At 40.9% G+C, this 14,651-nt stretch overlaps 1 protein-coding gene across 1 annotated transcript; it reads right to left on the reverse strand.

Annotated features, from left to right (window-relative positions):
- Positions 1-805: 805 nt before the first annotated feature.
- Positions 806-8,755, reverse strand: LOC100654941 (butyrophilin-like protein 1). The gene is made up of 9 exons (XM_003422221.2): positions 8,722-8,755; positions 6,416-6,766; positions 5,333-5,614; positions 4,977-5,177; positions 4,375-4,395; positions 4,256-4,282; positions 4,042-4,068; positions 1,978-2,004; positions 806-1,332 (listed from the first exon to the last, which is right to left on the reverse strand). The coding sequence occupies exons 1-9, from the start codon at positions 8,753-8,755 to the stop codon at positions 806-808; spliced, it is 1,497 nt and encodes a 498-aa protein (XP_003422269.2).
- Positions 8,756-14,651: the final 5,896 nt, after the last annotated feature.

Raw genomic sequence — 14,651 nt, forward strand, 5'->3', positions numbered from 1 at the left:
TTTCTAATTTTTCCTTCAATATTTGAAATTAGCACTCCTTTGCCATTTTTATTCAATGTTGGCTGTTGAGAAATGTGACACCTATCAAATTCTTATTCATTTGAACATTGCTTTAGCAGTTCTGCTCTAAGTGTGGGTCACAGAGCAGTGACCACATGTAAACTGTTTTTATTTACTACACTGAAACCTGGGAGAGCTGGAACTTTACAGGACTGCCTTGTTTTTCTGGGTCTCACAGGTTTTCTGTCTTTGAAAGGTGCAGTTTTACCACCTTTCTATTGCTTGTTTTAGTGGAAAATACTAGAGTTTTCCCTTTCCGACAGGTTTCCACCTCACACAGGTTCTGGCTTTCAAAGGTTTTACTGTAGCACTTTATGAGACAAGTACAGAAACAGAGAGTCAATGCCGAGAAACTTTTAGAGAAAATTAACAGAATAATTTTGTTTATGTTGAATCTAGTAGTAAAATAATTGATACTTGCAATTTTTAAAAATTTTTATTTACTTAATTTTTTCCAGTAAATTTATTTTAGAGAATTATCAGTCTGCAATTGATTAGATATAAAGCAAAAAACAATATTTACAATACAATCATCATCAACAACAACATCTATCTGATCCTTCTCTGCAGAGTGTTTGAGAAGTACTGCCTGATAAGATCAGAAACTCTAGTCACAGAGACTTATAGAGCTTTCCCAGGAGGTCACCTAATCAGTGGAGACTAAGGCCACTCACAGATACAGGATCTTGGAGTTTACAGAGAATGAGTTACTGTATTCATGGTATAGGGTCTTCCTCTAAGTCACTTAACATTGTGCAGATGATGAGAGCTCCATAGGGTTATGTTTGAAGTAAGGATAGAGTGACCCAGAGAAGCTCACCTGGGTGAAGGAGAAGATGTGGGTACCCTCAGTCATGTCATAGAATGAGATGTCACTATCCTCATAATCCAAGAAAATCACAATCTTTTGTGGAAATTTCTCTATCAAGACTGGCACTTCTTGGGAAATGACTTTGGGACCACAAGTGAGAGCCCTGTAGTTACATCCCTTTTTCTCTAAGACTCTGAATTTCTTTAGTGGTACATCTTTTGGTAATTCATTGTCACTTATGTGTACCTCATAAATGCCAAGAGCCCACTCATCAGTGTCTCCAGTGTCCACTTCCCAAAAATATCTTCCTGAAGTAAAGCTTTTCTGATTAAGTATAATAAGGTTGCCATCTCCTTTCTTATTACTGAGAGATATATCATGTGTTTCCTTGCTACAGTTCTCTTTTTCCTCTGGGTCTGAATTGTTCTGATGAAAGTTTTCATGTTTCAAAGTCACAAGGGCTGGAAGAAAAAAAAAAGGAAAATATCACCATTGTATAGTTCAGAAAACTGTTGTACAGGAGAAACCTTAGAGAAACTGGGCAAATGTGGAGTGAGCCATGAAAGAACACCTCTCCTCTGAGTGTGTATGTACTTATTACCTAGTCTACACTACCCTCAATGTTTTGGTGGAGTGCTAGTGTGAGCCAAGGACTTGCAGTGTTCATTTGAGAATAGTGTTCTTTCTACTTTCCTCTACAAGTTATACCCATTCCCTTCAATTAGTAACAGGTCTTTCATGAGCTGACCTGTTTAAAAAGAGTAGTTGCATTACCCTTGCAATTTCGAGTGATTTTTTTCTTAGTTAGAAAATTTAGCTATCACATAAACTGAGGGGATATGTTAATTTTTGTTTTCAGAACCATGTGGACCCCACACATATGACAGCTTGGCCAACATGTGAAGGTGGAAGCACAAGGAGACTGGGTGGTCCTGGCAGCAACTTTCAGTTCAGGTTGACATTTATGATTTTTTTGTCTTTTTCGCTCCTTGCTGCAAGATAGCTGCCTTTGTCTTTTTAACTCAGCAGTGGTGTTAGGAAGGGAAACCAGGGTACCAAAGGGCAATTTGGAGGGGAGCCACAGAGATAAACACAGAACCACTTACCAGGCTGAAACTGTTCTTTCCTCCAGTCTGAAAAAGAGCAATATATATTGAGACTGGGCTGAAAATGCACCCAGAATGAAAAGGAGGTAAGACATTTCCTGTCCTGGCTCTTCACTTCCTCCTTCTAACTCTCCTTACTCCCTCCTCCAAGTCCCTCAGATTCTGGTAATGTCCAGAAACTAAAGGACAAATAGTATGATTTCTGTGCTCTGTCTCAGGTTAGCCTGATGCTGGGGAAATGAGCTTCTCCAGCTTGAGCCAGGTTTGGAGAAGACCAGGAGTAGGCTGACTAATGCTAAAAGTACCACTGTACTGTACTTTTCAGACCTTATGAACTTCATGGTCAAGGAAGAGTGAGTTACTGAGTGGTGCAAATGGTTAATGCACTCAGCTGCTAGCTGAAAGGCTGGAGATTCTAGTCTGCTCAGAGGTGCTGTGGAAGAAAAGCCTGAAAAATCAGCCATTGAAAATTGCCCAGAGCACACTTCTACCATGACACACATGAAGTTGCCATGAGTTGAAGCTGACTCAAGGGCAACTGGTTCCAGTACTAGTTGAGGATAAAATTTATGCCCTGTCCTTTCATTTCATTTCATTTCATTTTTCACTTTTTCCAGCCTATGATCTCCCCATAATAGGGCTTAGTCTTATGACTAAGGTCATTAGACTGACCCCTGTTATTCTGGCCCCTGTAATTAGAAATTTTTATCTTTTTCTTCAGAGTCAGATTACTTATAGTTAATATCACTGTATCACTTCTCTCATGATGGGACTGGTAATTATTTAGATATTAGATATTCTTCTGGAGTTTCTGAAGAATAGAAAGATAAGGACATATTCATAGTTCTTGACTGGAACAATGCTGTGGTTCCTCACTGAACTGCCTTCCTGTAAGAACTTCTACCCTTCTGTAAGAACTGCCCTCCTGCAAGAACTGTAGGACTAGATGTATAGAATCTATGAATACATGAGTCAAGAAGGACATCCGGGATCATGTATTTCAATCTCTTCATCTTAGCGACATGGAGACAGAGGTCAAGAGAGAGAATGTGACCAGACTTCTCAGCTGTAATTGGTGGAGATGGAACTAAAGCTCAAGTGTTCTCATGATTAATATTTTCCTCTTTCTACTGGAATTACAGTAGTATTTTTAAGAAGCTTTCCTAAGTAAATCCTCAAGAGAAACTACTTAACCAATAATGCTTGGGAACGGCTCCTCTGATCTCACATTATCAAGAGCACTTATCAGGCTGTGTAGCTGCCTGATTCCTAGTTTACCTCCTCCAATGAACTTTAAGTCCCACAGTTCAGGGAAAATGGCTTATGTCTTTGTAATGCACAATTGCTGGCATATATAAATTCATTGAACACAAGTATATGTTCAATGAATGACAGAGTATATTATTATCTCCACCTGTATATTATATATTCTCTCTCTCTGTGTATGTGTTAAACATACACAATACATAGACACAGATACTAGAGGGTATAAAAATAGCCAGTTCCCTCTACCACCAGATAAATAAGTTTTACAAACAAAATTAAGATATTTTGAATAAATTGCTTTTCAAACTTTTAAAACCTATGTTCCTGTATATTGAACATTACTACCTTTATTTTGAATACATAAAATACTTAGTAAAATAATAGTTAATGTATTTTTCCAAAGACAAAATGCTATAATAAATACATTATATGCTCTTTTAAACTTTGCATGTACTCCCAATACGTTAGCAGAAGTGCTAACAAAATAGGGCATTATTTATTTTTCCCAAATACCATCAAAATCACTCTAAGTCTGTCCCTTCCTCTCTCCATAGTGAGTGGATTAACTCTTCCTGTTGAGTCTCACTCCAGCTGTGTTGTTGTGGAATTTACCAGTAGCAGTTATATCTCCTTTATCCTTAGGACCTACAAATAAAATACCAATAACACAGAGTGGTAACAAATCAGTTTCCACAACTTGCAAGTGCACAGGTGTGTCTGTGTTTGTATCTCTGACAGCTAATTATGCCCAGAATAACAGGGGCACTTGACAAGATTTAAGACCAGAGTGTTACTTACCAGGATAAAGCTGGGCCTTTTTCCAGTCTAAAACAGAACAAAATCAGGAAAGACAAGGTGAGACATTAATCTGTGGCCTCACAGTCCTCTCCCTTCTTATTTTTCTTCCATTAGTTATCATGAAATCATTTAGTCTTTTCATCTAAGGAGAGAGAGCTGAGAACTTGTTGGGCATCAGGCTACCAGATGACGTAGTAAACCCAGAGTCTCTTACCTTCATTGTATAAGGCCTTTCGCCGTACTGAAAGAAAAAAACAGTCAATAAGAGAAGGAGAGTAGGTGTTAAAAGGGGAAGCTAACTCTACACAAGTCAATAGAAGAATCAAGACTCACCAAGATCTGCCTCCAGGGTCTCTGAAAGAAAAGGAGACACGAAATCTATCAAATTGGGTTGTATCTGTTTCTGAGTTTAGGGAACACCTAAGTGAATTCAATTTGACTCTCCCTTGGTGATTCCATAGTTAAGTAGGTAAGAAAGATTAGATAACATTTATATCACATATAAAATGGTAAGCGTTCAGGATAGCTACATTGGAAGTGTCACGGAGTCACAGAGGAAGAAATGCCCATGCTTTAGGGAAGTGTGAGATTTCTTAGGTGTTTCTAAAGCTTATTCTTGAAGGAAGAGTACAGAGACAAAGCAAGGAAAGCCATTTCCACAAGGTGAAACAGCAGCACAGATTTGGGCACAGAGGCATGAAAGCACATAATGTATGTTTGCGGAGCCACACTTTAGTGACCTCATGAACACTGTCCATTAATCTAACATCACACATGGTTCTCCCCTCCATAGGACTTCCAGTACTGCAGAATACTTGGTACCCTGTGTTTTCCTTTGGGTCCTTTGGCAATCTTGGGTTTCCCAATCCACCCAACACAACCCATATACTTGGCTTTTCCATGAACCTCTGACTTTTTCTGCTGTCCCAATTCACCTTTGGCCACAAGTGCAATTCTCTTCTCATTCTTCACTTGATCTCTTTCTGCAGCTTCTTGTTTCCTTTTCTTTATTTCTCTGTGTTTGGCTTGATGTTCTCTCCATCCAATGTAGCTGGTCCCAATGAGGAGAAGCCCCAGCACAGGGAGTGTCCCAGCCAGGGCTGCCTTCCATGGAGACATCCTGGGGAAGAAAGGCTCTGACATGGGCACATGGAGACACAGTCAGAAATTGACCTGAAAGAAACCCTGCCCTCTCTCAATTGCTCCCTTTAGCCCTTCTTCTTCCTCTGCCCTCATTTCCACCCTCTCTTACCACCCCTCAACTCTGCACTGGGGTTTGAGCCTCACTGACCTGGGAGAAAGATGGCTGATACTTTCTCTTGGCCAGAGAGAGGATTCTGGATGGAGCAGGTCACATTGCCCATGCTGCTGTCTGTGACCACAAGAGATGCCTCCACATGGAAAAGTCCATCTCCATCTTGAGTCTGGTACTCCGAGAGGGATGGTAGCTTCACTCCCGTCATGTCTTCCCACTGCACCTTGGGTTTTGGGAACCAGCCGCCTGAGGAACACAGCACTCTGATCCCACCATTCTCAAGCCCCGTCATGTGTACATGAGGGGCAGAGCCCAAGCCTGAGGAGAAAAATCATGTACCTGAGGCCTGTGGTCCTCCAGACTCAGGGGTGCCAGAGGCTGAAGGCCAAACTTACCTTCAGTGGTCTGATGGGTAAACCGAAACTTACAGGTCAAGTAGCTGCTCATGACCAGCTTTAGGCTGATCTGTGATTTTTTTTTTTTTTAACTTTATTGTGTTTAGGTAAAATTTAACAGCGCAAATGAGTTTTTCATTCCAAAATTTTATACACAAATTGTTTTGTGGCATTAGTTTCAATGCCCATAATGTGTCAACACTCTCCCTCTTTCCCTTCCTGCCCCAGTTTCTCAGTGTCTATTCAACCAGTTTTCCTGTCCCGTCCTGCCTTCTTGTCTTTGCTTTTGGGCAGGGGATTCAGTTTTGAATTCACCTTAAAGCTGAATTCACTGAACTTGGACTGAGAAAACTTTGGAGTCATTCCGGAAAGGAAAAAAAAAAAAGAATAATTAAAACTAGAAAAGAGGTTTAATTCTATTAGTTGTTTCTCCTGATTGAGTAAAAACTAATAATTTAAAGTGTTTGTAGTTATCTGAACTAATACTAGTGAATTAATTTTAGGATATCAAAACACTTTTTTTGCTACTGCCTGCCTTGGTGTAAGAGAATAGAATATGTAGTCTTATCCTCACTTTATAGTTTAGAAAACTGATATTCTGCAAGGTAAAATAGCATATGAACTTATGGAAGATCACAAGAAATGCCCATTAGGAATCCAGATAACCTCACTTTTTTCTCTGCTTTATACCGCAATATAGAAACTCTGTGCCAAGGTAACATACCTATAACGTTCAGCTCCACAATGGCTTCTTGGGAGATGTCACCATCCTTAAAAAGACACCGGTACTGGCCATTATCAGAGGCCCGGATCTGCTCTATCAGCAGCGACACACTCCCCGTGCCTATGGTGTCTTGAGCCAACTCTGTCCTGCCGCGGTACTCCAGCATCTGCTCACCACCTTGTTCCTGTCCGTTCTGGTACACGAGCACAGCCGGGGAGAGTTGGGCTCGATACCACCGGATGTCCATGTGGGTTGCACTCTGCTCAGGGGACAGTTGGCAAGGCAGAGTGGCGTCACCGCCGAGCAGGGCTACAACAGGCTCCAAGGGTCCCTTCACGGCAAACCCCGACACTGCGTGGAGATCAGGAATGGATTAGGGGAATAAGTACTAAGAAATGAGATGAAAAACCAACTGCATTCCTTTAGAGTTTCAAACATCTTTATTATTTGTATTATTTTCCAAAGAAGTAGTATATGTTTTAAAATTTAAAAGAATATATATAGAAGCAGAATCAAACTTTTTCAACTATATTCGCCTTACCCCTTACCAACAGTTTTCATTAGCTTCTCCAGAAGTAACAACTGTTGAGAGTGTCACATATGAAATGTATTTTTTATACACTTACAAATAGTGTTCATTTCTAAGTTATATAAAACCTAAATAAGAGATTCATTATTAATTAAATAGGTTCAGGGAACTTATTAAGCAATTATTATTACCATTATTACTTTTTGGTAAATGGAAAGTATGTCTTTCCTCTCTCTCTTTGAATCCTAGCACCCTGCTCCTGGGGCCCTGGTGGTGCAGTGGTTACTAGCTCCTCTGCTAACCAAAAAGCTAGCAATTCAAATCCACCAGGCACTCCTTGGAAACCCTGTGGGGCAGCTCTAATCTGTCCCATAGGATCACTGAGAGTCAGAAGCAACTCGACGGCAATGGGTTTGGACCCTGCTCCTAGGCAAGCAGGTGGAGATTTCTGACCTTGAGATTTAGATTACTTCGCGTTGGAGGCTGAGAAGATTACTAGTGTTTTATTCCAGGGTGAAAAGTAGAATTTATAAGGTAAGAAAGGCTTTTATTTTTAAATAGTATGAAGTCTTAGAATTACAGAAAAATAATTTTATAAAAATTATTTTCATGAGAGCAGGCAGCACTTGGAGGCCTGTGGCTCCAGGTGGTGAGATGCAGGATGGCTCTGATCTGACAGTGTAGGTGGATTGCCCAGGGGAGGGAAGGAGGATGCAGCAAGCCTAAACTGGAATTCCTCTGAACCAGAGATGTTCCTTCCTTTAGTCATTTCATAGCCATCTGCCTGAACATTATTTTTTTTTAATAATTTTTAGTGTGCTTTAAGTGAAAGTTTACAAATCAAGTCAGTCTGTCACATATAAGCTTATATACACCTTACTCCATACTCCCACTTACTCTCCCCCTAATGAGTCAGCCCTTCCAGTTTCTCCTTTCGTGACCGTTTTGCCAGTTTCTAGCCCTCTCTACCCTCCCATCTCCCCTCCAGACAGGAGATGCCATCACAGTCTCAAGTGTCCACCTGATACAAGTAGCTCAGTCTTCATCAGCGTCTCTCTCCAAACCATTGTCCAGTCCCTTCCATGTCTGATGAGTTGTCTTGGGGAATGGTTCCTGTCATGGGCCAGCAGAAGGTTTGGGGACCATCACCACCGGGATTCTTCTAGTCTCAGTCACACCATTAAGTCCGGTCTTTTTATGAGAATTGGGGTCTTCATCCCACTGTTCTCCTGCTCCCTCAGGGGTTCTCTGTTGTGCTCCCTGTCAGGGCAGTCATTGGTTGTGGCCAGGCACCATTTAGTTCTTCTGGTCTCAGGATGATGTAAATCTCTACTTCATGTGGCCCTTTCTGTCTCTTGGGCTCATAGTTATCATGTGACCTTGGTGTTCTTCATTCTCTTTTGATCCAGGTGGGTTGAGACCAATTGATGCATCTTAGATGGACGCTGGTTAGCATTTAAGACCCCAGATGCCACACTTCAAAGTGGGATGCAGAATGTCTGAAAATTATTTTTACTACAGAAACCCATGATGATTAAAAGATGACTGGTGCCGTTGAGAAAACTTGAGGCTCAGGAAACTATAGGTTCTGTGACTGGTCAGGCCTCAAGGCCTGAAAATGCAGTGACTCCAAGATGGGAAAACTTCAGAAAGGGATGTCCTTACGGACGCCCAGGAGGCAAGGGCATGGGAGCTTAGGGGAAGTTGCCAGTGTCCAACAGTCCCAGAGAGGGCCAATCAAATGGTCTGGGCAGGGAGCATGACAGCGGCCATTTACGTTGGACTGAGTCCATGGCCCCCTTTTTCTCCATTCTGTGTAAAACTCAGAGTGCTGGTGTAACTCAAAGATTTAGGCCCTTAGCTGACTGATACCATACTGTTGTTTAGGTAGCTGTGTGATTAATTTGGTTTAGAAAAAGGTATGAAACATTACTTACAGTGACAATGTAGCAGGAAAAATAATTCTATTTCACACAAATAGGACTGTTGTATATCATTTTCTGCAACAAGCGTTACCCAATCATTAAAATTTATATATGTCAGCTTTAACTGATTAATCATAATTTTTGTTGATGCATACTTATAATGCTTCTAGCTTAGTATCATTGCAGTCATGCAATGAACATTCTTACGCAAATATATTGTGCACATGTGAGAGCATTTATGTGCAAGACATCCCTCGAGTAGAATTGCTGAGCCAACATATATGGTCATTTAAAATTTTTGACGGTCACTGCCTAATTGACAACAAATTAAAGAGACAACAGCAAAATGTCATCACTGTGATCTCATAGCTAGTTGATCTCCAAATCTGGGTGTCTGAAAATTCATACTGAAGGTTTCTTTAATTTATAAAGAGGAACTTGTGTCCCAGTAAAACCAACTGATGTTGAATCAACTCCAACTCATGGCAATCCCATGATGCTGAACGGGCTTCACTGGAGCTTCCACACTAAGGCAGACAAAGAAGAAAGGCCTAGTAATCTACTTCCAAAATCAGCCAATGAAACCCCTATGGATCACCACAGAACATTGTCCAATCTACAATCAATCATGGGAATGGCGCAAAACTGGGAAGTGTTTCATTTCATTGTACATGGGATTGCCATGGGTCAGGGAAGACTCCATAGCAGCTAACAACAACATGTCCCAGAAAGAATAAGTTATTTTTCCAATATCACAACCAGATAGAGCTCAGGAAGCCTAAGTCCAAAGTCTTTGTACTCAGACATAGGTTTTCACGGTAGTGTGAACATTACCAGGTATATTTTTTTCAGTTACTTTAAGAGTGAAGAGACTAAAATTGCATATACTCAACAACAATTTAGGCAAATATTATTGCCATGAGATTTATGAGGACTACTCAAAGGAGCAAGGGGTGTTGATATGAAGGAGAACACCCTCAATTCTGCCCTGAACCTTAGAGTCTCCTGTTAGTAGGTGACACAACCTCATTTTCCTCAGAAAATAACTGTCTGTGAGAGGGGGCAGGTTGTATCATTTACATGAGAGGAACAATCGAAAAAAAATTTTTAAAAAATGAGATGGAAGAGAGGGAAGATGGTAAAATTGGCACGAAACGAGAGACTGTAAGGGCTGACTCAATGGGGGAGGGCAAGTGGGAGAAGGGAGTAAGATGTATGTAAACCTACACGTGACAGACTGATTGGAATGGTAAATGTTCACTTGAAGCTTAATAAAAACTAAAAAAAAAAAAATGAGATGGAGTACTGACCTGCTGCGCACCATGTGGACACCAGGAGAAGGAGGAAATGAATGAGGAAACTAGCTGGAGAGAAGTCTGGGAAATCCACCATCTTCAGAGCAGAAAGTGGAGTATGCAGGGAACATGGAGATGTTAACTCTGACAATGAGATACTCTGCAGGAGGAGATGGTGATGAGAAAGGAGGCCGATTGTAAGTTCTTAGAAAAGAAAAGACCTCTATTTAAAGACTTACTTGTAAACATTTTTTTTTTTTTTTTTTTTTTTGGCTGTTTGTCCCGCACACAGGTTAAGGCAAACATACCCAGCAATTTTTTTTATTCTAGTGCCCTACTCCCACCCCCAATGTATCACTGTTTTCTTTCTCTGCCTTTCTTATGAAAACCAACTGTTTCCCCAGCAGGTGTGGAGAACTATAAACTGTAGATTGTTCTGTAGTGTTCTGTGAACTCTTGTCCTTCTTTCATTTGTTTATTCATTTTTACCACAATCAGCTCTTGTGGCTTAACTCACAAAAGGGAAAGGAGTTTTCTCACCATGTGGACCAGAATTCAAGCCTCTCTGTTTTCAGCATCCTCACCTCCCACAGACACATCTGCACAGCACCACACATTTCTCTCTCACCATATGAATTGAGCCGAGGGATTCCTGGAAGCTCCTGGTTCCTCGGCGCACCTACAAGGCTCAGCTCCAGAGACAATTTACACCTGGTGTTCTTGTGGTCGGCATCCAAGGTTTAGCTACAGGAACAGGGTTGGGGTTGTGGGAGGGTGGTTTCTAACTCATCCCTGATTGGAAAAATAATTCTTGGTTAGGGAGACAAACAAGATTGTCAAGAAGCACTGGATTTTGAATGCAGCTTCTAGAGCAAGTCTAACTAGAAAGTCAAAGCCTACTTCCAGCTCTTCCGGTACTCTGAAAGTGGAACTAATAAGGCCACTCAGAGGACTTTGGACTGGGCTGGATTGTAGACTGATAGTGTTGGGTGTAGCTCCTCTCTCTCTCACCTTCAGTGGGCTGGATCCACATGGGGAAGGAATCATCTTCTTGTATGCTGTTTGAGTCTGTCAGTCACCCCAAAGTTCAACTCATAAGATTAACTAATATAGAGAATAAAACCAAAAGAAGCAAGCTTCCTCCTATCACATCATAAATGACGATGCAGGGCACCTACAGAGCTGTGCAAGATGAAAGCTGAGGTTGGAAATGGAGGGGTCTGTGCTTCAAAAACTTTAGGACTTTCTATAGTAGAATAGAAATAATAACACAATTGCACTGTGTCAGCACATAGGATGTGTTCAAAGGTTGATTTCATTTCACATTCTTTCAAAGTTTAATTCATGCTTCCTTATGTCACATAATGTTTAATGATAATCAGGGACACAAATAGCAATTACATAATATTAGTTAGAATGTGACGTGTCTGTCAGTTTGTCGTACTGTGGGGGCTTGTGTGTTGCTGTGATGCTGGAAGCTATGCCACCAGTATTCAGATACCACCAGGGTCACCCATGGAAGACAGGTTTCAGCTGAGCTTCCAGACTAAGACAGACTAGGAAGAAGGATCCAGCAGTCTACTTCCGAAAAGCATTAGCCAGTGAAAACCTTATGAATAGCAGCAGAACTTTGTCTGATAGAGTGCCAGAAGACGAGCATCCCAGGTTGGAAGGCACTCAAAAGATGATTGGGGAAGAGCTGCCTCCTCAAAGTAGAGTCGGCCTTAATGATGTGGTTGGAGTAAAGCTTTCGGGACCTTCATTCACTGATGTGGCACGACTCAATATGAGAAGAAACAGCTACAAACATCCATTAATAATCGGAACCTGGAATATACAAAGTATGAATCTAGGAAAATTGGAAATCGTCAAAAATGAAATGGAATGCATAAACATCGATATCCTAGGCATTAGTGAGCTGAAATGGACTGGTATTGGCCATTTTGAATCGGATAATCATATAGTCTACTATGCTGGGAATGACAACTTAAAGAGGAATGGTGTTGGATTCATCATCAAAAAGAATGGTTCAAGATGTATCCTGAAGTACAACGCTGTCAGTGATAGGATAATATCCATACTCCAACAAGGAAGACCACTTAGTGTGACTATTATTTAAATTTACGCACCAACCACTAGGGCCAAAGATGAAGAAATAGAAGATTTTTATCAGCTGCTGCAGTCTGAAATTGATTGAACATGCAATCAAGATGAATTGATAATCACTGGCAATTGGAATTCGAAAGTTGGAAACAAAGAAGAAGTGTCAGCAGTTGGAAAATATGGCCTTGGTGATAGAAACAATGCTGGAGATCGAATGACAGAATTTTGCAAGACCAAAGACTTCATTGCAAATACCTTCTTTCACCAACATAAGCAGTGATTATACACATGGCCCTTGCCAGATGGAACACACAGAAATCAAATTGACTACATCTGTGGAAAGAGATGATGGAAAAGCTCAATATCATCGGCCAGAACAAGGGCAGGGGCCAACTGTGGAACACACCATCAATTGCTCATATGCAAGTTCAAGCTGAAACTGAAGAAAATCAGAGCACACCCACGAGAACCAAAATATGACCTTGAGTATATCCCACCTGAATTTAGAGACCATCTGAAGAATAGATTTCAGGCACTAAACACTAGTAAATGAAGACCAGACGAGTTGTGGAATGACATCAAGGACATCATCCATGAAGAAACCAGAGGTCATTGAAAAGACAGGAAAGAAAGAAAAGACCAATATGGATGTCAGAGGAGACTCTGAAACTTGCTCTCGAACGTCGAGCAGCTAAAACAAAAGGAAGAATCGATGAAGAAAAAGAACTGAATAGAAGATTTCAAAGGGTGGCTCAAGAAGACAAAGTAAAATATTATGATGACATGTGCAAAGAGCTGGAGATGGAAAACCAAAAGGGAAGAACATGCTTGACGTTTCTCAAGCTGAAAGAACTGAAGAAAAAATTCAAGTCTCAAGTTGCAATAGTGAAGGATTCTATGGGGAAAATATTAAACGACACAGAAAGCATCAAAAGAAGATGGAAGGAATACACAGAGTCATTATACCAAAAAGAATTAGTCGATGTTCAACCATTTCAAGAGGTAGCATATGATCAGGAACCGATGGTACCGAAGGAAGAGGTCCAAGCTGCTCTGAAGGCATTGGCGAAAAACAAGGCTCCAGGAATTGATGGAATATCAATTAAGATGTTTCAACAAACAGCTGCAGCACTGGAGGTGCTAACTCATCTATGCCAAGAAATATGGAAGACAGCTTCCTGGCCAACTGACTGGAAGAGATCATATTTATGCCTATTCCCAAGAAAGGTGATCCAACAAAATGTGGAAATTATAGAACAATATCATTAATATCACACGTAAGCAAATTTTGCTGAAGATTGTTCAAAAACGGCTGCAGCAGTATATAGACAGGGAACTGCCAGAACTTCAGGCCGGTTTCAGAAGAGGATGTGGAACCAGGGATATCATTGCTGATGTCAGATGGATCCTGGCTGAAAGCAGAGAATACCAGAAGGATGTTTACCTGGGTTTGATTGACTATGCAAAGGCATTCGACTGTGTGGATAATAACAAATTATGGATTGCATTGAGAAGAATGGGAATTCCAGAACACTTAACTGTGCTCATGAGGAACCTTTGCATAGATCAAGAGGCAGTTATTCGGACAGAACAAGGGGATACTGACTGGTTTAAAGTCCGGTAAGTTGTGTGTCAGGGTCGTATCCTTTCACCATACCTATTCAATCTGTATGCCAAGCAAATAATCCGAGAAGCTGGACTATATGAAGAAGAATGGGGCATCAGGATTGGAGGAAGACTCATTCACAACATGCGTTATGCAGATGACACAACCTTGCTTGCTGAAAGTGAAAAGGACTTGAAGCACTTACTAATGAAGATCAAAGACCACAGCCTTCAGTATGGATTGCACCTCAACATAAAGAAAACAAAAATCCTCACAACTGGACCAATTAGCAACATTATGATAAATGGAGAAAAGATTGAAGTTGTCAAGGATTTCATTTTACTTGGATCCACAATCAACAGCCATGGAAGCAGCAGTTAAGAAATCAAAAGATGCATTGCATTGGGTAAATCTGCTGCAAAGGACCTCTTTAAAGTGTTGAAGAACAAAGATGTCACCTTGAAGACTAAGGTGCGCCTGTCCCAAACCATGGTATTTTCAGTCACATCATATGCATGTGAAATCTGGACAATGAATAAGGAAGACCAAAGAAGAATTGACGCCTTTGAATTGTGGTGTTGGCAAAGAATATTAAATATACCATGGACTGCCAAAAGAACGAACAAACAAACCTGTCTTAGAGGAAGTACAACCAGAATGTGCCTTAGAAGCAAGGATGGCAAGACTGTATCTTACATACTTTGGACATGTTGTCAGGAGGGATCCATCCCTGAAGGAAGACATCATGCTTGGCAGAGTACGGGGTCAGCAGAAAAGA

This window comes from Loxodonta africana, chromosome 1 (assembly GCF_030014295.1).
Source record: "Loxodonta africana isolate mLoxAfr1 chromosome 1, mLoxAfr1.hap2, whole genome shotgun sequence".
Classification (NCBI taxonomy): domain Eukaryota; kingdom Metazoa; phylum Chordata; class Mammalia; order Proboscidea; family Elephantidae; genus Loxodonta; species Loxodonta africana.